This window comes from Ornithodoros turicata, chromosome 6 (genome assembly GCF_037126465.1).
Source record: "Ornithodoros turicata isolate Travis chromosome 6, ASM3712646v1, whole genome shotgun sequence".
Classification (NCBI taxonomy): Eukaryota; Metazoa; Arthropoda; class Arachnida; order Ixodida; family Argasidae; genus Ornithodoros; species Ornithodoros turicata.
The window spans coordinates 64030409-64053126 of record NC_088206.1 but is presented as its reverse complement, the minus strand read 5'-3'; the positions used below and the strand labels follow the sequence as shown (position 1 = coordinate 64053126).

General features: G+C 44.9%; 3 protein-coding genes across 5 annotated transcripts; 2 read left to right on the top strand and 1 right to left on the bottom strand.

Annotated features, from left to right (window-relative positions):
- The first annotated feature begins 69 nt into the window (after positions 1-69).
- LOC135397018 (small ribosomal subunit protein uS5m-like) lies at positions 70-3992 on the top strand. 2 transcript variants are annotated; one of them, XM_064628312.1, is made up of 11 exons: positions 70-172; positions 341-436; positions 520-645; positions 729-956; positions 1022-1056; positions 1124-1214; positions 1279-1325; positions 1406-1463; positions 2147-2209; positions 2275-2414; positions 3522-3992. In XM_064628312.1, exons 1-11 carry the CDS (start codon positions 100-102, stop codon positions 3903-3905), a joined length of 1341 nt encoding a protein of 446 aa, XP_064484382.1. In that variant the 5' UTR covers positions 70-99; the 3' UTR covers positions 3906-3992. The 2 variants fall into 2 exon arrangements, with proteins under 2 accessions (XP_064484382.1, XP_064484381.1); XM_064628311.1 differs by having other exon boundaries at positions 72-172; positions 338-436.
- Positions 3993-5436: 1444 nt separating this feature from the next.
- Positions 5437-18453, bottom strand: LOC135397014 (glycogen phosphorylase-like). 2 transcript variants are annotated; one of them, XM_064628306.1, is made up of 17 exons: positions 18115-18453; positions 17171-17421; positions 15338-15439; positions 13269-13451; positions 13039-13170; positions 12834-12945; positions 12682-12764; positions 12350-12586; positions 12018-12164; positions 10994-11157; positions 10205-10319; positions 7888-7989; positions 7629-7835; positions 7035-7256; positions 6847-6974; positions 6641-6775; positions 5437-5962 (listed from the first exon to the last, which is right to left on the bottom strand). In XM_064628306.1, exons 1-17 carry the CDS (start codon positions 18410-18412, stop codon positions 5722-5724), a joined length of 2859 nt encoding a protein of 952 aa, XP_064484376.1. In that variant the 5' UTR covers positions 18413-18453; the 3' UTR covers positions 5437-5721. The 2 variants fall into 2 exon arrangements, with proteins under 2 accessions (XP_064484376.1, XP_064484377.1); XM_064628307.1 differs by lacking the exon at positions 18115-18453 and adding an exon at positions 17740-17952.
- Positions 18454-18990: 537 nt separating this feature from the next.
- Positions 18991-22304, top strand: LOC135397016 (uncharacterized). The gene is made up of 5 exons (XM_064628310.1): positions 18991-19250; positions 19342-19447; positions 19547-19684; positions 19746-19877; positions 21878-22304. The coding sequence occupies exons 1-5, from the start codon at positions 19177-19179 to the stop codon at positions 22118-22120; spliced, it is 693 nt and encodes a 230-aa protein (XP_064484380.1). The 5' UTR covers positions 18991-19176; the 3' UTR covers positions 22121-22304.
- Positions 22305-22718: the final 414 nt, after the last annotated feature.

Below are 22718 nucleotides of genomic sequence, written 5' to 3'. Positions count from 1 at the left end.
CGCGGCCCGCGTAGCCAACGCAAGACTCAAACCAACCAATCGAAGTGGCCCAAGCCAAGCGTAAGACAGAAGCCAATCCCAGCCATATGAGCGCAGCACATGCGATTAAAGACCAAAATGGCGGGTGTAGCCCGGCTTTTGGGTACAGCAGCTACGTTAAGTTGCAGACTAGGTGAATATCAGGAGTATTATCATTTCTATACAATAGAATAACAGCCACAGGACACTTGTCTTTTAAAGCGCAGCCACGCCATGAGACTCGTGACTGTCGCATTCTCGATTTTGATCAGGGCGATAGTGCTACTACGATATCATGAGAGAATTGCTTTGCTTTTAGCAGCATCTGCCACAACAAGCGTAACCAAAGCGGTCCAAGGTCCAGTGTCCCCTACGGGTTATCTTCTATGTATACGCAGCACAAGTTTCTTTGCAAAAGGTCAGTACACAACTGCTTTCTGAACAGAAGCACTGGCTCACCATAAATGCCCCTTTTCCCCTATGTTCAATCATGTTTTGCAGTGACTGCTGAACAGCTTTGGAAAAGTGTAACAAGCGTCAGTAATGCCGGACGAAAGCGCGGACGTGCCTCTGGCCATTCTAGGAAACGGTCCAAAGACCTCAACAGAGGGCAAGTCATCGGTTATGGTAATGTTTTAAGCAGTAGTACTCAAACTCCGATATAATGTTTCACTGTGGTCACTTTTTGTTTTTCTTCTGGAACGAACCAGGTAAAATCAACATGGTGTGGCCAGGACTCAACGCTCCCGTGATCCGAGGGAAAGAAGTTGTTGAAAGAGTGCAACTTCCGCCAGATAAAGAGAGAGAAGAAAAGATACTAAAGCTTAGAGACGAAATGCAAGGTTTTCGACCCATGAAACTGAGTCCCCTGGAACGGGGCTGGAGTGGATCGAGGGCACCAGGCCGCAGTATTGGTCCACCTGACCCCATAGGAGATAGTGAGTCTGATTGGAGCAAAAACGATTTCACATCCTCCTATAAACCTTGCACCATGACTTTTCAGGAATGTTTGAAAATTTTGACACAATCGTTGTTGAGGTAAGTTGCCTGACGTCTGCTCAACATTATTGCATTTGGCATTTAAGTGCAATTATTTGCTCTATAGCTCTTGATGGTAACCCGAATGACGAGCACGTTTGGGAGAGTGCGAAGACACAAAGCAACTGTCGTGGTTGGGAATGGCAATGGGCTCGTTGGTGAGTTCAAGGTCGAAATGTTGCGGTATAGCTCATCCTCTTTTTTTTTTCTCTCTTCTCCCAGGATTTGCCATTGGAAGGTCACCTGATGCCAAAGCAGCTCTCAGAAAGGTAGCTTGCACCCTCGTTTTACGTTAGCTTTGTTTAGATATATCGTAGGATTTTAAATTCATGCGGATGCTCTGTTACAGGCAAAAAATCGAGCTGCACAGAAACTCCGATATGTCGACAGATTCGAGGGGCACACAGGTGATTTGATATAAGTCATAAATTAATATGTCATTTCTGAACATTCCTCGAAAAAGAAAATGCCTCCAAGGAGCATGGAAGGGCTCGGGGCAAAAAAAAAATGTCAGAAGGGGTAGAAATTGGGCCCTGGGATACATATTCGCATTAAAAAAAAAAAATATTAGCGCTTTCAATTTCGTGGGTAAAAAAATATGCTTCCCTCGGCTGCCAGTCTGCAACGTCGCGTCTTCCGACCAATAGTGGTGTTTGCCTTTTCTCTCGTCTTGCTTTTTTTTTTTTTTTTTTTTTGCGGTTGTATTCGGCAGCACCTATCCTGTGCCTGACGCAGAGGGGTCAACCTTCCCAGCCAATCGCCCAGCTCCCTCGCCGTAGCAGACTGCTCTCGGCAGCCAATGAAGGTGCTCGATGATCTGGCTTCGCAGCATGCCAGGAGAAGCTGGGGAAAATTGCCGCTGCTGCACACTTTCTTGTAAACTATTTTTCTCAAGAAACATGTATTCGGGGTGCCTCCCATGCTCCTTTAAGAGAGAGGTCGTACTGTGGGGATCAGCCCCTTTCTTTGCCTGGTAACTTGACTTATTGATTGCCCCAGCCACACAGTCAGTGCACACAAGCCCATTCAGCAGTAGCGGAGCTGCACCGCCCTTCCTCTGTCTAAAAATGAACAACTATTTTTTTTCCAGTCTACCACGACTTCTACGCTGAATTTGGTCCTATGAAGATGTTTGTCAAGAAAAAGCCCAAAGGTGCATGCCCTTATTGCCCCAGGTAAATGTGAACATGCACGTATAATAATGGCACTTCTCTGTAGGTTACGGAGTAGTGGCGCAGCGAGTGATAAAAGAGGTTTGCAAGATGGCCGGAATCGCTGATATTCATGTGAAGTTGGACTGCAGGGCGGGCTGTGCCAGTAATCTGATAAAGGCATTTCTCCTAGGATTGCACAATCAGGTTTGTATTAAGGTTGAGCCTAAATTTGTTTTGAAACCTGTCGCGTCCAAAAAAGTGAAGATGATCGAAAGAAAACTGTTGGTAGGACATTTATACATAGGCACAGGGTGTTTCCTTTTATCTGCAACAAATTTTCATAAAAACTGGAGTTTCCTTGGGCGGTTTTACTTTTGGCATTGGATTACCCGACGGAGCTGCTGCTAGGAAACCAATTTTTGCTCAACTAGGAGACTAATGAACAGAGATATTTTGATCAACTTTTTAATTATTGAGTTTAGGGAGCACATTGCAATTACGATATGAAAGCCTGGTCACTACATAATCCGCTCGAACCACTGATGAAGCACTCGAGTAACCTGAGCGCGTGCTATAGACCAGAGTATTTCACCTCGGTCACCCGCTGGAAACAAAGTGATCGCCGACGTCGATATCTCCGCCCTCACTTACCGTCACAGAAAAATGTAATGCTTCGCGATCTTTCTTTCGTTTTGTTTTTCTTTTTTTGCTTTCAAAGAACTTTGCACATCACCACTACATATCAGCGCTTATCGTACCGGGGAAGGGCAAGAGCTGTGTCTGGCAGGATGAAACAACTGATACGGCAGGCGACTGCGAACACATGAAAGAACAAAAGGACGGAAAAAGAAAAACAAAACAAAGATCGTGAAACATACCGCGATAAGGGTTTGCCAACATCGCGTATGATGCTTTTCTGTAACGTTAAGTGAGGGCGGAGATATGGACGTCACCGTCGCTCTTTTTGTGATCACTTTCTGTTTTCAGCGGACGGCCGAGGTGAAATACTTGGGTCTATACCACGCGCTGAGATTACTTTAGTGCTTCATCAGTGGTTCCAGAGGATCATGTGGTGATCAGGCTTTAATATTGCAATTGCAATGTGCCCCCTAAAGTCAGTCATTAAAAAGTTGATTAAAATATGTTTAATTAGTCCCCCAACTGAGGAAAAAATTGGATTCCTAGTAGCAGCCCCGTCGAGTGATAGAGTGCCAAAAGTAACACCGCCCTAAGGCAACTCCCCTTTTTATGAAAATTTGTTGCAGATAAAAGGAAACACCTTGTATATAAGGAGCTAACTTTTCCTTTCAGAGAACACACCAGCAGCTAGCGGACGAGAAACGACTCCACCTCGTCGAGTTTCGCAACGAGACGGACCTTTTCCCGCGAGTTGTCGCATCTCCGACTACCGGCTGCCGCAAGTCGGCAGAAGTAGACCCTAATGAGGAGTGCGACCTCAACATGGTGGTCAGTGGAGGAAAAGTGGCACGTGAGAAAGAAAAGTTTGTCCCATGGTACATCAAGCAAAACACAAAGGGGTGGCAGATACACCTCAAGAAAGTGGCGCCGTACCGCAATGCGTACTGGACACGACTCAACCTGATTGCAAAGTACGGAAAGCTGTGCAGCTTCCTCAACCCCGAAGATCAGCACGCCATTCATCTGAAACTGAAGAAAGAACAGGCAGAGGGGTGACGTGACCAAGAACTGGTAGAACTACAGAAATAATTAATAGTGTTACATGAATAATGAATAGTTGAAGATAAATACTCTGCTGTCTTAGTAGGTTGTTTGGATTTAATCCACACGTATTTTATCCAGATTTTTTTTTAATTTTGTCCACACAATTTAATCCAGATTTTTTGAGAGATTTTGTCCAGATGAGATTTTAAAGACCATCTCAATTGAACATCGCACGGAAAACTTTATTTGATTATAGTGTTGGCTGTTTGCAAAAGCCCAGGTACGCGCAACATTAACTTTTTTTTTTTTTAACTTTGTAACTTTACTTTTTAAATTTTTTGGATTTAACTTTTTCCAGTTTTCTTCTACTTCTGCCCATTCAGGGAGAGGCTTTCTTCTGCTTCCTGGAGGCATTGTAACTGAATACAACAACTAATCCAGGCGTGTAGCGTCTACATCATTCACCAACGCGTACATGGGACTCCACCTTTCGGAAAACAATGGCCTGTGTGTGCCAAATGTGCTATGTAATATTGCGTATTTTCTAGTGGTGTGCGAATATTCTAGTTCTTGAATTCGAATCAAATATGAATCACTCGAAGTATCCGATTCTCGAATCGTATACCCAATATTCAGTTTTCTGAACATTCCACTGTTCGCCAAATATGAACGATACATCCCGAAATTAGGCTTCACCTGATGCTTCAATGCATGAGGTGAAGCATGCTTTACTGAATTGAAGCCTGCTTTACGAAATTGCCATAGCCTAAGTGCATACTTCGCCTGAAAAAATGGCAGTGGCCCTCCTGTGTGTAGTTTAGGCTACAGTCACAGTGGGATGATTTGATGTCTGGGACATTGCTTTTAAACAGTTAACTCTTAAATAATGCCTGCAGCCCAGAACAAAAAGGGAGTCTTAACCCTTACATTGAAAATTTCATCAACATAGCTTCCCCAGGTGACACACACTACAGCAAAGAAGCTAAAAGTTGTTCATGACAAAGCTGAGGCTGGACGCAAATTTTTGTGTGTTTGTAATCAGCCTCATCTGTGTAACACACCACTGCCAGATATGAAGTTTTGAAATCAAGATAATTACCCCTGTATGCACTCCCCTGAAAAGCAGGAAACACTAATGAAACAAGAGTAGGGGATTCCAACAAAATTACGTCTCTCGTGACAGTTAATGCCAGAAAAATTACACTACAGCCATGGTCTAGAAATTGAAGCTTTGCACGACTATTCGATATTCAACATTCTTTATCCTCCATTTGCACACTCCTCCATTTCAATGTACGCAGCATGTCAAACCAGTCAACGTAACTTAACGTGGCTTTAACATCAGGAGACAAATAGTTATGATCGATGCCAGTGGTTAGTCGAAGGATCAGTGGCAGCTCTGGCTCACTAACAGTGGGGTAACACATGCTAGAGCCCAGCCCAGGCCTGCAAAAAGAATGCTTTACCCCCGCTCTAGGTTGTTTCATTTTGTAATGAACACTGACTGCGAGTGTTCCACCTGCGGCTCATGGCAAAACACGACTTTAATCTTGGGTACAATTTTATTGCTACCTAAACTCTTCACATTTAAAAGCAACATTCAAAATAGGATTTTTCAGAATGTACAACACGTGAACTACGGACAGACCTGTAATATAAATGAGCATAATCACCGTCTGGAACTGAGTATCTTACGATAGCACATTCCTTTAGTTTCATTCAGCCCTCAAGATTCCCTGCCATATGAACACAGAAAGAGGAGGAGTTGGAGAAGTATTTTCATTGACTAAAAATTTTTTCATGGCGACCATACTTTCACTTTCGGCACTCATTTCTTCTCTGAGTGTTCGGCCACAGGTGCTTCATGAGGTGCGGGAAGCTTCTCCCAGTTGGGCTCTACGCCCCAGATCTCTCGCGCATACTCAGCGATGGTACGGTCACTGGAGAACTTTCCAGAGGACGCAATGTTGAGTAGTGCCATCTTCGTCCATTCCTCCTGGTTGGTGTACATGTTCGACACTCTCTCCTGGCACTTCATGTAGGATTCAAAGTCAGCCAGCAGGAAGAACCTGCAGTCAACATTTTACAGTCTGGATTTGAGAACAGTTTACACTTGAAAGATGCTAGCTCGTTAACTAATGCTAATGTCCTCGAAATATTGTATTGTACCCTGAGTAAGTGCTGAAGCAGCTTGCCAGTTGCAGTGCCTATTGCCTATTTGTGATGCACTGCTATGCCATTTTTGTGACATCACTAGAGCAAAAGCAACAACAAAAATATAAAAACACTGAAGCTTTCCTTCAATGGATACAAGCTTTCATGCAGTGGACTGCATTTAGTCCACTGCATGAAAGCTTGTGTCCATTAAAGGAATGCTTCAGAGTTTCATATTTTTTGTTGTTACTTTTGCCAAGTGGATCTTGACCCAACCCTCTACATTCTTCACCAACCATCACAAGTTTTAAGGTGAAACCCAATTTCTACCCAGCAAATTGCCATCACCGAAACCTCTGTAGCAATACACACTAGCTTGTTCTGCAGCAAACGCAATTACATCACCAGTTTAACCAAACCAGTACAGTTTGTTAGAGTAAGAAAGCTGATTGTCTCCCCAAATTTAGCATGTTTTTCCGAATTCGCATGAGCACGTGTTTACTGCCCCGATTTTTACCCCCCCGGATTCTTAAAAAACATTTCCAGAAAACTTCAGGCTCTAGTCATCACCCTTTTGTGGCATTTTTACTTGCCTGTCGTGGTAAAGCAGGACGTTTGTGAGATCAGTAAACATGTTGGGGTCCTGCGGGCTGAAGAAGCCACCCTTGACTTGGTCTATCGCCTTCTTGGCTTCTGGAAGCTTGTTGTAGTAGTCGAGGGCATTGTAGCTGCAAAAAAAAGAAAAAAAAAAGGAAGCTCTCTCTGTGTCGTGGACTCCAGCCAGCAAAAGCAAGCTCACCCTTTTGCAGCAAGGTCATTCACTTCGTTCTCGTTCATGCCAAAGATGAAAATGTTCTCGGGACCCATCTCTTCACGCATCTCCACGTTGGCACCATCGAGTGTCCCGATAGTTAGGGCACCATTCAGCTGTGAAAGAACAACAAATACAGAATACCGAGTACCAATTAATGGAAAGCCTGAACTGACCATGAACTTCATGTTGCCAGTGCCAGATGCTTCGGTGCCAGCTGTCGAAATCTGTTCACTCAGGTCTGCGGCTGGGATGATCTTCTCGGCTAGACTGACTCTGTAGTTCTCGAGGAAGATGACCTTGAGCTTGTCTCCCACCACGGGGTCGTTGTTGACAACATTGGCCACGTGACAGATCAGCTTGATTATCTGCTTGGCAATGTGGTAGCCAGGGGCAGCCTGCGAACAAACCAGAGAATGAACAATGATGATTGTTTTAGAACAAAATGCATCGTTGATGGGCTTCTACCGTTGATGAGGCAAAGAAACGATTCGCTGTGGAGAGAGTTGTTTGTGCCCAAAGACTACCATTGTTTCCTTTGCAGTTTTCACATGTAACAACTTTTCTATATTTCAACATGAGGTTGGCTTTCAATTGCTATACAAAATTAATGCGTGGTGGATGACATGCACTAGGGCTGTTCTAAAGGTGCTGGTTACAGAGGAGCTGCAGAACGTAAAGCTTAGCCAACGTCCCATACCCTCTCCTCAAGAGTCTGGTCTGCTCACCATCTTAGTCCACTCACCACGTCAAATCAACCTTTCACTCACCTTGCCACCAATCATGACTGTGCGTGGTACAAAGGGAGCAGTGGGGTTTGCCTTGATGCGGTTGTACATTGCAATGATGTGTAGGCAGTTGAGGAGCTGACGCTTGTACTCGTGAATTCGTTTCACCTGCATGTCGTAGATGGACGCAGGGTTCACTTTAACACCGGTCTCCTTAGTGAGGTACTCCGCCAGACGCTGCTTGTTTTCCTGCGAGAGAAGTATAATGACAAGAGGACCCAACGTGCACTCTGCGTCATACCTGCTTGACCTTCTGAATTTCGCGGAGGAAAGCCTTGTCGTTGACCAACGGCTTCAGCTTCTGAAGCTGTTCCAGGTGCGAGATCCACTCCTCCCCAATTTTCTAAACAGGAATGAAGCCACACACAATAAGAGATAGTCGAGCCCGTTTATTACAATCTTCAATGTAACAATAACTCTAATAATACAATAAAATTGTAGGATCCCGTCAGCAAGCCCACTGAGACACATGCAAACAAAACTTCGTTTGTACAATGGTCAGAAGAATGCCTTGCTCGTGTATAACAATGAGATTTTGCTCTGAGCCCGGGGGAAAAAATGAGAAAAGAACTCCCAAGAATAGGGTTTCATTCGTTCAGCAATGCAAGCTAGGTTTCTTGGAACACTTTTGAGGCCACTTTGCGTCCTTGGGGATTAGACGCCCGAGCAGAGGGATTAGTGAGTCACGGGACAAAACTGCGTCACCGCAGCTAACGCACGCGACCTCAGAGAGGGTAGCGGAGAGACTTTTTCCTCTTTCCCCCTTTCTCCTCCACTTTGACACCGGGAGCGCCGGGAGTGCCTGCTGAGCCGACAGCACACATTGCAGATCGTATAGGGTATAGGCACGTGGATATTCGACTGCACTCGCAACCATGGCGTCCGCGTCGTCGGGAAGTCAGCTGAAGAGAAAAGCCATCAGCCTCGAGACTAAGCACAGCATCCTCGACGACCATCGTTCCGGGATTCCAGTGAAGACCTTGGTTACAAAGTATGGTCTTTCGCAGCCGACCATTTCTACTATCATCAGGAACCGGGAGCGTCCGGGAAACGAAAGAGAATGCGGGGAGCAGCACTCCCGGACGTAGAGGCCGCTCTCTACAAGTGGTTTCTGGAAGTCCGTGGCCGGAATATCCCCGTAAGTGGTGCCGTTCTCACAGCGAAAGCGAAGCAACTGGCCTTTCTGATGGAGCACGAGGGGTTCAGTCCTGGAAACTGTTGGCTGCACCGCTTTAAAGAGAGACATGGCATCCGAAAATCGTCGGCGAAGCAGCCTCCGCAGACACCTCGAATATCGACGAGTGGATGGACATGCACGCCGCGAAAATCGCCTCGTACAACGAACGGGATGTTTTCAACGCAGACTAAACTGCCTTGTTTTTTCAGCTCCTGCCGTCACACACACATGCATTGAGGAACGAGACCTGTGCTGGTGGCAAGCACAGCAAAGTTCGAGTAACAGTCCTACTGTGCTGCAATATGGACGGCAGCAATCGCCAATCGGCAAGTCAGCGAAACCACGAGACTTCCGAAGCCTGTACAGCCTGCCCGTGCGTTACAGGAGTAACTCAAAAGCATGGATGACGAAGGTGCTGTTCGCCGAGTGGCTTGTCGAGCTCGATCAAGAAATGGCAAAGAACGGCAGGAAGATCCTCCTCCTGCTAGACAACTGCAGCGCACATCGCGTCAATCCCCGGCTGTCTAACGTGGAGCTGCTGTTTCTACCTCCAAACAGCGCCTGCAAAACTCAGCCGCTTGACATGGGAACCATTGCAAACTTTAAGGTTTGCTACAAGCGGAGAGTGATCGAAAGGATCCTTCCGCGACCTCGGACCCAACCCGGCAGCCCGTACCGCTCCCGTGACGAAGATTACCCTGAGCATGGCCGTACAAATGATGCACGCTGCCTGGCATGAAGTGAAGCGCCAGACAGTGCGGAACTGTTTTGTTAAAGCTGGAATACGCGTTCCTGACGAAAACACCGGCCCGGTAGATGAGGATGTGGAGGCAGCCTCAATCCAGGGAGAAGTGGAGGCAGCGTGGGAGCGGCTTGCGCCCTTAGACGATGTGATCCTCGAGGACTTTCTGAACGCAGACAGCTGCGCATCAACGCGTGAGGAAGCGACAGATGCGTCCATCATCCAGGAGGTGTGCCCAACCCAAAACGATGAACACAGTGAAGGTGAAAACGATGATGAAGACGACCGCCCAGTCACTGTGCAGCGCGCTGTGGAGGCTTCACGGACCTCAGGAAGTTCGTGGCTGCACGCGGCCTCCACCAAAACTTTTTTTTTGTGCTTGGATAAACTAGAAAAGAGTGTTTGCAACAGCGGTCCAAGGCTGAAGCAAACGATGTTTTCATTTTTGCAATAAATCAGGTATGGCCAATCTGCATTACGTTGTTCTCGCATGTTTCCCGATTGTACCACATACTGCGCAACTATTTCGCGAAAACTCGCATATGACAATACTCTGATATAAGAATTGAAATTAGTGTTCCCGTCATTATTGTTATAAACGGGCTCGACTGTATTAATGAATCAAATGAGATCCCTCACGTCGGCGATCAGGTCGGCCAGGTTGGGATTGCACAGCAACAGCCATCGCCTGGGTGTAATGCCGTTAGTCTTGTTCAGGAAACGGTCAGGGTACATCTCGTAGAAATCCTTGAACCTGCACACAGATGTTGCACCCATATGAATCAGATAGTACAGTTATGGGTCTCTCTACAGCGATGTGGTTCCAGATCTAGACTCTAAATGCAACTTCACATCGCAAAAAACATTTCACATCGATGCAAATACACCTATTACATCTATCCGGCATAACTTGGGTCCAAGTGTTAGCCCATTAAACCTTTGCGGCACACAGCTATGGAAAGACACCGAATTCATGTGTGTTGAGTGGGACAAAGGTGTTTGCAGAGAAGTAGAAAAACAAAACATGTTCTCCTACACATAACCCAAGTGTAAATACATATGAGCATTATTACTATCAAAGGCTTATCGTATATTCGTAAAAATATCCCACACTTTCACAGTTCAAACTTTCCACAGTTCATCAGGAGTGTGATACGAAGCCTTACGAATCTTTGATACAGTTTAATTTTTGCCCACGCTTCAAAGAGTTAAGGAATCTCGGTGTATTGGGAACCAGTGATTCTAGCAATGTCTTATTTGGTTTTTCTTTTCAGTTTCAACCCGTTTTCTGTTCTCAGATTAAGTAGACAAATACTTCCGGAGCACACTGAAAACTATATGCACATGCAAGCATGCATGAGCACCCTTAGTGTGCAGCACTGCAAGCATTTACTGGAATATTCCGTACAGAATCGTTAGCAGCCTTACACTTTCTTCTTGAGAATTTCGGAGTGGATGCGAGCAACTCCGTTGATCTTGTGCGAGCAAATTATGGCAAGGTGTGCCATGTTAATTCTCTTCTCACCCTCTTCCTCAACTATGGACATCCTTCGGAGGCGGTCAACATCACCAGGGTATTTCTTGGCTACTTTCTGAAATTGGGACGCCCCCAGATTTAACAACATTCCCCTATAAAGAGAGGATACACTCACAAAAATCAAATATGCGCGCAACACATGCAGCAGCGCATGCTTCCAGCGTTAATGGCGACATGCACACGGTCGGAGAAACCCACGGCGCCTTACATCACCAGTGCAGGTTAGTCTAGTTTGTCCTTGCTGTAAGTCTCTCCCTCAACCCCGGGATTTTCCCTGCACCCCTCCCTCTAACATCATGCATGAAAACACCCCCAAACTACCAGCCAAAGAGGCCAAAAAGTCTTAAAAGCCAGCAGATACGGTAGGATGTTGCACCCCGTACAGAATTACAACACCACTTTCACACTTGAATGCAGTCATAAAGTTGAAAATACAAGATACAGTAAACTTCCGTGAATTTGATCCTGATGGAAACACGAATTTCGAATTATCCCAATGTCTAATTAAAGCATAGGCAAAAAAATGAACAAGGTCAATGTCACTTAAATTAGCAAAAACAAAATATGGATGAAAATATGCCACAGCGATGTGATGGAACGCCCTATCAGGGTTATCTTCATATGACAAATTCCAGGGCATTGAGTCTGGTTTCAACGTCCGCTGCGCACTCTGAGCGAAATATTCGCGCAAGTTTCGCCTCTGCCATCTTCCGCACGGCAAGACATGTTTCCCACAACATCCGTAAGTGGCCCACACAAACGGAACATGAGTGGAATACAAAATAAACTAGAAACATATTGGCATTTGATGGCGATCTCGGCAAGACAAATTATCGGAAGCCGTATCAAAGGAAGTCTAATGTAACAACTGTGGAACAATTTAATGTGGAACAATTAGAGTGAAATGAAACTCACTTCAAGGAACCTAGAGTTGATCTCGTACATGATCTGCAGGTGACGTGGCAACGTGTACTCCAACATGCCGACGGGCCAACGTTCTAGGGCCTCAGGAAGCACCGTATGATTTGTGTAGGCGCAGGTCTTGATCACAAGGTCGACTGCCTAAAATAAAATCGCAGATTATACGGGACTGCCAACAGTAGAAGTGCAGGCGCGCTGGTACATTGTAAAACGACGAAAAACCTGAGACAAGGAGCAAAAAGACGTGTTCCTTTTTGCACCTTGTCTCAGGTTTTTCCGTCGTTTTATAAGGGACTGTTTCACAAGACACGCAAGAATGGCCAAACCTTATCGAAGGAAAGCCCCTCGATGTCCACGAAAATCCGAATCAGCTCTGGGATGGCGAGGGCTGGATGGGTGTCGTTCAGCTGGATGGCCACCTTATCTGGGAAACACTCAAAGGTCTTTCGGACTTCCAACTGCGAGCCGAACTTGGAGGCTTTGTAACGACGGAGGATGTCATGAAGGGTTGCGGCTACCATGAAGTACTCTTGCTTTAACCGCAGTTCTTTGCCTTCAAAGAACTGTAGGAAACGCACGATCACATCGATTAATCATGTTATAACAGTGGCATATTCTTGCAGCTGTTTAGCGGCGTGCATCCTCAAATAACTCTTACGTTATCGTTAGGATAGAGCACTCTGGAGATGTTTTCTGCCAAGTTCCTGTCAAGGACAGCTTGGATGTAGTCGCCATTGTTGACTGCGCAGCAAAAGAGGAACGTTATTATTCGAGAGCAGTGCGGTCACGGTTACAAAGCTGGAGACTTACAAAATCTAAGGTTGAAGTTCACTGGGGACTTTGCCGACCACAGTCGCATCGTATTCACGACGTTGTTTCGGAAACCTGGTATGGGGACGTCGTATGGCATGGCAAACACGATCTGCGTAAGGTCACAAGCAGCACTGGCTGTTCACATATACAACACACATACAACCTAACCTAACCCAACCCAACCCAACTTAACCTAACCTACCTGAGTGTCCACCCACTTGTACCCTTTGTCAGTCTTTTCAACCCTCCCATAGAAATTGATTGGATGCATGTACTCTGGCCGTGCCTTTTCCCAGGGATTGCCGAAACGCAGCCAGTCGTCTGGCTCTTCAACCTGTGCCACACAAGTTATGCAACTGTCACATGGACGTGAAGAGTTATTTGACTAGATCAGTCACAAAAGTATGGTGATGAGGACCAGAGCAAGCACACCTGTTCCATATTGCGGATCCTCTGCGAGAAGATGCCGTACTCATAGCGGATACCATAGCCATAAGCAGCCAGGCCCAAGGTTGCCATAGAATCCAAGAAGCACGCAGCCAAGCGGCCGAGACCGCCATTTCCGAGACCCGCATCTTCTTCAATTTCTTCCAACTCTTCAATGTTTAAGCCCATCTGAGGTAAAATAAGTCATCACTGAGAATTCCATCGTCTGTAGACATGTACAGATGTGTGCTTTATTGTCACATGTGCATGTCAGTGGAGAGTAGATGCTGGGTACTCAGTTCATAATAGAACAAAATTGACAATGACTCATGTTCGGGAAAGGTTCCATCATTGTATTATATTTATTTGTTGCGCTGCAACAAAAGCAGCAATGAAGCCGAGGCAAAAGGCAAACTAGTTGCCTGACAGGGGCCTGAGCTCCATAGGAGCACACCATAAATAAAAACACAATTTTTTTTTTAAGTAAAAAGAGAAGTACAACCAGTACCTGAAGGGAAAACAAAAGTCAGTTTTGTTCTTCAAGCAACTGTACTTTCATTTAGTTTTTTTTAAGTGCAGCTTACTGGTCACTTTTCAACACAGTTTCATAGAGATTGCAATAGGAAGGAAAAGGTACGAAGCTTTGTGGGCCCAACCATGTCAATTATACTGTGCGAGTAAACATGGTACATTAACGAAATTGCATTTTGCTGCAGGATCATGAACAGAGTTTTCACACCGCACCTCTTTGGTGATGAGTTTGCACACAGGTTATACCAGCTATGAACAGGGGAGTTTGTCTGGACTTTTTTTTTCTTCATCTGTTCGATATTGAATTGTGACCATGATGATATTTTATAACATATCTGAGTAGATAGCTTTTGAACAATGCTTCCTATGAACAACGCTGCACTGCAAGTATGAATAATGACACTTTGGATTGTTATTTGGAGGTATGTCCTTCCCCTATATTTTTGCATTCAAAAACTGCTTACAATTTGGAATTGGAAACACCCAAGCTTTCTGAGATTCAAATACCTTCAGTAATTTACACTAGGTGATGAGGTTCACGTAAGGATCAAACACTGCTACAGCATTTGACACATGTCTGGCTTAGTTCCACCACTCTTCCTCCAAGGACCAGCACAATAGGAACAATCCGGGGTACTTGGTATAGGTTCATAATGACGAATAGCAGCAAGAAGACAAGGACAGGGTAGAACTGTCTACTTCTACCCTGTCTTCTTGCTGCTATTCGTCGTCATGCTCCAAGGACCAGTTTTTGGAAGCGGCGGTTATGTAATCCCCGTGCACCCACTGCTTATCTACGGCTGCCTTCACACGCCTCATCCTCTTCCTGGCACGTTTTTCACCTCTTTTCAGATACCCACGTCTTTATTTCCCTTGTGTGCCGAATGAAACTACTGGACTTTCAAAACTAACTGAACGCTAAGTACTAATCGTGGACTACGATTAGAGCCCAAAGTTTTTGGGAAATTTTTTTTTCTAAGTTTGGGGAGTAAAAATCTGAGAAATAAACATGTGCTCTAAATTCATGCAAACTCAGGGAGAAATCGGGCTCAGTTATTAATAGCTAACTGAACTGGTTCGGCACTGACTGGTGATGCAACTGTTTGCTGCCAAACAAGTTAGTGTGCATTCCTACAGACGTCACAGTTTAAGGCAGTTTACCGGGTAAATATTGGGGTGCAAATTTGGGGAAGAATCAGGTTAAACCCTAAAGCTTCAAGCTCTAACTATGATAGAGCTTGTGTTATTATGCTCACATAAGTAGAATTCATGGGTAAAAAACAAGTAAGACCTAAACTAGATCAGCACAGATAGATTATTTAGGTACATCTATAGTACACAGGTATGCATTTAGACGTTGGGGAAGAACAGAGTAGCACTACGCAAAGTAGCTTAATCCATATTGCTACACCCAGAAAGCCATCAACCTCTTATTCCTAGCATGTAGAACCTTGTGTTGTTTGCATTTGAATATTCCCTTCAACCTCCTTACATGTGCTGCCACACAGTACAACTGTAGGGGGGGGGGGGGGGGGGAAACTTACTTGGTACAGAGCTTCGTCACAGGCATTCTGGATTCCCAAGTTCACCATGGTGTTGGTCAAGGAGCGGCCCATGTAGTATTCCAGGGACAAGTAGTACACACGCTAAAAAATTCAAAGTCATGTCAGCCAGTACTATACTTGGACCACCAAGTGATGGAGAAAAGCAGAGTAGAAAGCAATCCAAAAACACTATGTACTTTCCCACAATTCTTTCTCACTTTCAAGCAGCGGGCAGATTCAGGATTTTTCTGAGGGGGATCCAGCCTTGGCCAGCATGGCAGATACACGATGTATGTCAATCAAACACTATGTGAAGACAAATTGAGGGGGTCAGGACACCCTGAACCCCCCTTTAGATCTGCCCCTGCTTTCAAGGACAAGCAAACAACAACACTAGAGAGCAAAGACCTTGTATTGTGGGTCATTCGCCACAGATAAGATTCCCTACAGCAGAACTGAAGTGGGTCCCTTATCGCTATTCTTGAAAGGGATACTTATAGTGACAGCGTATCTAATACACCAAAATATGCAAATAAATTATGAATTTTCGTTTAACTTTGATTTTTCATAATAATTTAACGAGGCAGGAAAGACGACACCACATAAAAGGTGTGAGAGCATAAACATATGAGAGACAGCTGATATCAACTGTAACAGGAAAACGCTTCCTATGAATATAAAACGTTGGCTATTTGCCAGGTAACCTTCTGGGTACCTTGTGACAACGTTAAGTGTGATGCTGTTAAGATTCATTTCTGTGGGGAGAAACGATCCAAGAGCATTGTGCAAGATGTATAAAAGGATCTAGATCTGAACAACATCCACAGTGCATGAACAGGGAACTCAGGCTTGCCTATCATGGAAATATAAAATACATTTGTTTACTCAGTAGAACACATTTACTGAGTGCGCAAGAGGGCGCAAAGAAATGTCCAATTAACCCTGACTCCCACGTGTCCTGTGTACATTGCTTGCTGCATTCCAATCCAAGGTCAGCCCAGTATTTGTTCTGCCAAATTGTGCTTACAGCTGCTCTTGTTGAGTACTAACACAGCTTTTGTAGCTTTCAGAAATTCGTGAATTTCAGGAAGCCGCATTAAGACATGCGCTTTATTTACCCAGGAAAATAATCTCTCAAACAGACTCCCAAACAGCGCTCGCGCAATGCGATACGAAATCGCGGACAACCCCAAATCGGAAAACAATCCCCCCCCCCTTTTTTTTTTAACCCCGTAAGGGGAGCAGCACCGCAGTGCACGTCAGCCATGAGGTGTAGACATCTCTTACTAGAGACCTTGCGCGTGAAGCCGAATCCACCAATTTAGCAGTAGCGCACACCCATCTGGAAATAAGCGTCGGGGTTACACTTCAACCCTGTTAACCTTCCACTGGCTTAAAATAGAGGGGTAAAGGGGCACGTCACCATGGACATCAAAGTCAGACAAAGGTCGATCGCTTTAATTCGCGGGAAACAAGCGCAAAACAACGAAATACCCATCGCACTCCCCAACCTGTGTCTCTAAGGGCACAACGGAAACCACTTGAAAGTGAAGGTTTCCTGGCGCAAAAGCAAGATACGTCAACCCGGCTGCTTCAACATGACCTTGCGCGCGGCTCGCGAAAAACACGCAAACATCGCTGTATGATTAGTAGTACCGGCCGCTTTCTCCTTCTGCTATGACCTGAATAACTTTGCGAACAGCAAGCGAAATGTTTCGTACGTCAGCTGGTTTCGTATAGGCTGTCAAACGCGTTCGATGCGCGTCATGGTAAACAACGGGAATTACTTTTGCGCATGCATCTGCAAAACGGAAGTACCGAAAGTATATGTACCTTGGGATCTTTTTCGTAGTAGTATTGTTGGGTGCGAATCCATCTTCCAACCAAGTGGTCGCGGACAGTGTGTGCAAGAGCAAAGTAGTAGTCCCTCGGTGTAGCTACATTTCGGTCTTTCACCAGGGTGTAGTGTACGTGACGGTTGAAGTTCTTCTTGATGTTGGTCACATTTTCCACTTGCGCGATCCCGCGGACGCTGATCTGCTTCCGTTTCTCCTGGTCGGACGCAGGCGATGCCATCTCCTTCCCTGCACGAATGCACGAACGTTTCACGCAAAACGTGCAATTTTTCTGGGGGCGACAACTATCAGCTGCGGAGAAACTTTACTGCAGACTGTCGGCTGTTGTTGACGACCCCTCCTGCAGTCCAAGGTCGCGCAAGCGCAGACGACAAACAGCCAATGTTGCCCAGCAGCGTCGTTTGCGCGCTAAATTTGGGATAAATCTATAGGCTATCAGAACCAAAACCGCGGTGGATGAATTTTCCGTTTCACAATCTATACTGCAAACATCGAAACACTTCCTCGCTTGAATTCGAATCGCTTGTTCATAAAATATATACGCACCTCTGCGAGAAGCCATATCCAGTCCGGTAGGAGAGAACCGTAGTTTCTCAAATGCCTCAAGTAAGATAGCCGGTGAGGTCGTCCGCTAGAGCTTAGAACATTTGGGTATCCATAAGAGGAGTCTTTTGCGGAGCACAGGACCGACGTCCGAACAAGCTATCGAACCCCGCTCGCGCCAAGCACCGCACGAACTGCACGATCTTTTTCTTCTTCGTCAAAAGTGGCGCATATAGCTCACTGCACGATCAGAAGCACAAACAACCCCCTTGCACGAGCAATTTGCGGATGTCGCATAGATATTGAAAACACAACAACTTTTTCAACACTAGAAGTTTACCCAAACTGAGAAGGGATCAAAAATAGCATTACACGTACTTATCTCGCTCTCTTCTGCAGTCGTTTCGCCCTTGTTTGGTTCTTGTGGCTGGCATTGCGGAAAGTCCGGCACAAATCCATTTTCGCCAACAGTACCACTCACAAATTCTGGCACCATGTGTCTGCCAAAACCTATACTGTACCCGAACATGACTTTTGATGTCAGAAAATCAACGTAGCGTTGTATGCCACTGTTTTTCTTTAAGAGCCGACGCAGAAGAAAGTATACAGTTATGGTACTGGCAGAAGCGAGGCTAAAACCGAGAAGGATGTTCGAGGAGGGAAGCCAGAAAGGCATGTCTTTCCCAGCTGCCAGCCGCCCTCGTGAAGAGCAAGTACTACAAATTCACCGTCGTCTTGAAGCGTCAACCAGGCAAAAGGGGGTGGATCCGCGATACGCACTGTGATTAGCTGGTAAAGGTGTGATAAGATACGACAGTAGTAGTACACGAGTTTAAGAAGAAAAAAATGTATACAGTCATGCAGAGTCGGGCAGTCAAAAGTATTCTCACTCTGTTACTACAACTTCCAGCCAGATCCAGACGCTCAATTGGAGGGGGGGGGGGGTTCTTTGTCGAAGCGCGTAACAGGACAAGGGAGAGGTGTAAACTAATCGTTAACCTAATGTTTTGTGGGGGCCATCGCCCCCACCCGGCCCCAAATCCGTCACTGTTTCCGACTTGTTTTTCGTCAACTCTACCACAACAAGAATATTGAAGAGTGGCTGGGGAACGGATGATTTCATCACTATAATTGTACCTCTATTCCCCCGTCCCAGATTTCAGAGTTCTTCAGCAATACCACGGTCACTTGACAATACCTAGACCGGTTGAGAACGAAACCGAAACCCATCATCCGCGAGGGAGGTGGCGCCTCGGTCGTGCTTGCTGCCCATGTGCGCAAACCTCTTCAGTTCTGTTCGAATGTTTGTTTGGGCCTTCTTTTTGGGACCTTTCATACAAACATGAGGCTCACAGAAAAAAATTACGTCGCGTCAATTGAGTAATTAATATAACTACCGATTACAACTCGCGCTTTACTGCACAAGTCTTTCAGTCGTTTATGCTAGTTACAAGCACTATGATAGCTACATTTTCAAGAATGTCCGTACTGCGAAGATGCATGACCGGTTTACGGTAAGAATATTTGGGTGCAAAATGACTCAAAACTATCCCATACGGCCCCAACGTGAGCATGACATGTATTTCTCCCGGATATCTCTCGCAGGTGCGTTTGCAAACGTCCCAAGTTGTCACGTATAGCTAAACCACTGGGGACAGTGTGTCTTGCAGGCACTGTTGCCGGTATGGCCGCCAGCGACACATCGGAAAAGGTGTAAGACACACTGCAAGAGCAATTTGCAGTACATTGCTCGAGCAGTTTATGCGCCTGACAAGTGGGGAAGAACATTAAATGCTTTCCTCGAATGCAGGTCGAAGATCCAGATTCAAAGGCACTAACACACCGCTTCTTGTTGAAGCAAGCGAGCGCCCTGGCTATTGATGCCATTGCAAGGATACTGACGGAACTTACTACGGCCATTACTGACGTGCACGATGAATACATTGAGGTACGGATGTGAGCAGCATCTATGCATTGCGATGTGGGGGTCTGAAACCACTTTCCAACAGAGCATGACACAGCTGCTTGTGCTGATGAACAACTACTCTGAGTATCTCTCCAACTGCTCGGGGGAGGATGAACTCTGGTTGGAGGTCATAGCGGTCCGGTCCAGAGTTGCGGAGCTTAAAGCAAAGAGCATAGTAAGTGCTTATTTTACAGGGCATAATAAAATCGACACACACTGAGATTTTAAAAAGGCGAATGAAACCAATTGAATGATGTTGGCAGTCTCGTATCCTACTCGCCAGTATTTTCTATACTGTGCCTAACTAATTAGGTGAGATTAATTAGCCAATTTAAAATATTGCTTTAACTACAACTTTCCATTTGATACTTGGGCCCAAAAAACTATTTTAAAAGTTAACTGATTAATCTTATCTGATTAATCAGGCACAACTAAAAGAAAGATGGCAACAAGGATACACCCAGGGTTGTTAAGTAACTGAGTAAAACTATCTGAGTACCTGTGTCTAGATACTTTCTGTGTATCTTGAAGAAAATACTATACCATACATTTTCATGTACCTGCTACTTTTTCCAGTAAGTTGTGTCCTCTTTTTGAGCATTTTTTAGACACTTAAAAAATTACCATCACCGACTATCTACACCACAAGGTGGTACAGCCTTACTTGTGGCACGCCTTGTATCTGCACAGCCTACTTAGTAGTCCAATTAGTCCAGCCTAATTAGTAGTCCAGTCCTACCCTGTGGCACATGCAGCACGTTTACTTTAGTGTCTGTCTGTTTATGTAGTCATTCTTTTGTCCATAAAAGTATTATCATCATTCGTCACTGAGATGCGTGCAGAATATTTATAAAATTTTCAATTATTCACACGTGAGTAGGAAACACATTGTCCAGTACATCAAGTGGCCTGATAATATGTAACTATCTGTGTCAGCATATTGTGTCCATGGGATATCTGTAATTTTAACTTAGATACATTTGAACACATTTATCTGTAACTCAAATACCTCTCCAGAGTAACTTTGGTAACCCTGCTAATGTGACTGCTAATCAAGTAAGGTTGGTTTCATTCACATAGTGCGCTCAGTACTTTTAAAATCCCAGTGTATGTGTCGAGACACCCTTTATACATAGGCCCTGACGTTTTAGGGTTATATCCAATTATGCCCGATATTTACTTCCCGATTCAAATCAGAAAAACAGGGTTGAACCCAGTATTTCCCCAAAAACAGCAGGACCAGGGGGATCCGAAGTCATCACAACTAACACAGAGCTTTAGAAACTGTGTTGTAAATGCATAAATATGCTATATATATATTTATATATATTATGCTTTATATATTATGCTATATAATAAAAAACAGATACCCTGCTGCCTCTTAGATGCAAGGACTAAATACTGATGCTCTGTGTCTACTGGTGTGTTGTGTATTAAACCAAAGATTTGCGCCAGATCCAATCGGATCCAACCAGAATTGGGTCAAATCAGGTTCACTTCAACCCGATTACACCAGAGTTATTGAAGCAAAATGTAACCCGATATTTCACCCCGATTTTTGCTGGAAAATATAACCCAAAAAAGTCGGGCCCCATGTATACTGTTGCCGCGAGGTGCGCATTATGTCGTTTTTATGCGAAAACCAAATACAGCCAAACTCCTTTACAACGAAACTCAGGGGACAGCAAAAAAAAAATTGCAGTAAAGGTATTTTCGTTAAAAAGGATGTCCATTATTGGGTCTATACGGCTCCAGCGGGACCGCAAAAAAATTTGCTGTAGTGGTATTTTCGTGAAATAGGTGTTCGCTATAAAGGAGTTTGACTGTAGTTACATACTGGAACCCAATATGAAGCAAATGTAGTCATATTCATGCTTGCATCTTCACGTGAGGCGGCACCCACATTGCTTGGTACGCTCCGTTCTAGCGTTTTTAGGCTTACTGTTTGAATATAGTGTGGTTCGAAAGAGGAGGTTTGATTCGGAAATTTCAGTCAATATGCAATTACGTATTCATGAATTATTATTATTAGGCTCTTGCGGCCGTTCTTGGGCACAATAAACTCATTCATTCATTCATTATGCAATTATTATTTGAAAAGCTGGAATATTTTGTGCAGCCCAAGCTACCTTGTAAATCTTGTTTGTTTGTGATATAATTGCTGGCATAATAAAGGCGCTGCAGTCCCGCCTGCGAAGCATGTCGGACCTGGTCGAAGCGGCAGCGCAGGTAGCCTTCGTCAACGGTGCGGATTACGCCGGCATAAGCGCCAACGAAAGACTCATGTCTGCGGAGCAGCACATCAGGGCATCTGCACGGCGTGTTGCAGCTCTCGAAAAAGAACTCCTGGAGGCTGAGAAAAATATAATCCTGTCCAGTGATGCCAAGGAAGCACAAGAAGGTGGTGTTCCGTCGTAGTGCCGTCGTTACGTGGAAGTGAATTTCAACGATGGAATATATGCGCTGCTAAGAAGTGGACGTTTATTATTATGTGAGAATGATACGTTAAGAGTACCCTATGATTAAAAAAATTGTATAAAAAAATTTAATTTCTAGTTCAGCTTCTGTGCATTACAAAATAAACGCAGAATATGTTTGCCTATATTCATTGTAAGTGGTCTGTACAGTTCTGTGGGACTGGACAGTACAAATGCCATCACATTTTGTGGCATTTCATCAGCAAGACTGCCAGTGATGCTTCAGACTACCGATAACATAGTTTTGTAGATGATACAGAGGATTCAAAAATAGTTGTGCATGCAGCTTTAAATTCAGATAAGCTACTGGGAACATCGGCTACTTAGGCCTGATTTCACCAATGCCGATTAACATTTGAACAGAGATCAACGGTCCCTTAACTTGAATTTAACGCTCGACTCTGCTTCACTAAAGGGGGTTATTGTCCCTGAAACATTCATAGTGTCACCAACTAAGGTTTGTAAAAAAGAATTGAGAGTTAACTTCAAGTTTTAGCAACCCTTGATCTTGGTTCAAAGTTAGCCAGCGTCGGTGAAAC

Bases quoted from the DNA above. Each gene is read 5' to 3' on its own strand.
- LOC135397018 (XM_064628311.1), top strand. From the start codon at position 100: ATGCGATTAAAGACCAAAATGGCGGGTGTAGCCCGGCTTTTGGGTACA. The intron at 646-728 runs GTAATGTTTTAA...GGAACGAACCAG, and splicing joins AGGGCAAGTCATCGGTTATG to GTAAAATCAACATGGTGTGG. The intron at 957-1,021 runs GTGAGTCTGATT...ATGACTTTTCAG, and splicing joins ACCTGACCCCATAGGAGATA to GAATGTTTGAAAATTTTGAC.
- LOC135397014 (XM_064628306.1), bottom strand. From the start codon at position 18,412: ATGCCTTTCTGGCTTCCCTCCTCGAACATCCTTCTCGGTTTTAGCCTC. The intron at 15,440-17,170 runs GTACATATACTT...TGAATTTTTTAG, and splicing joins ACTACGAAAAAGATCCCAAG to CGTGTGTACTACTTGTCCCT. The intron at 6,975-7,034 runs GTCAGTTCAGGC...GTTCTTTCACAG, and splicing joins CTGGCAACATGAAGTTCATG to CTGAATGGTGCCCTAACTAT.
- LOC135397016 (XM_064628310.1), top strand. From the start codon at position 19,177: ATGCTAGTTACAAGCACTATGATAGCTACATTTTCAAGAATGTCCGTA. The intron at 19,251-19,341 runs GTAAGAATATTT...TATCTCTCGCAG, and splicing joins AGATGCATGACCGGTTTACG to GTGCGTTTGCAAACGTCCCA. The intron at 19,448-19,546 runs GTGTAAGACACA...CCTCGAATGCAG, and splicing joins CCAGCGACACATCGGAAAAG to GTCGAAGATCCAGATTCAAA.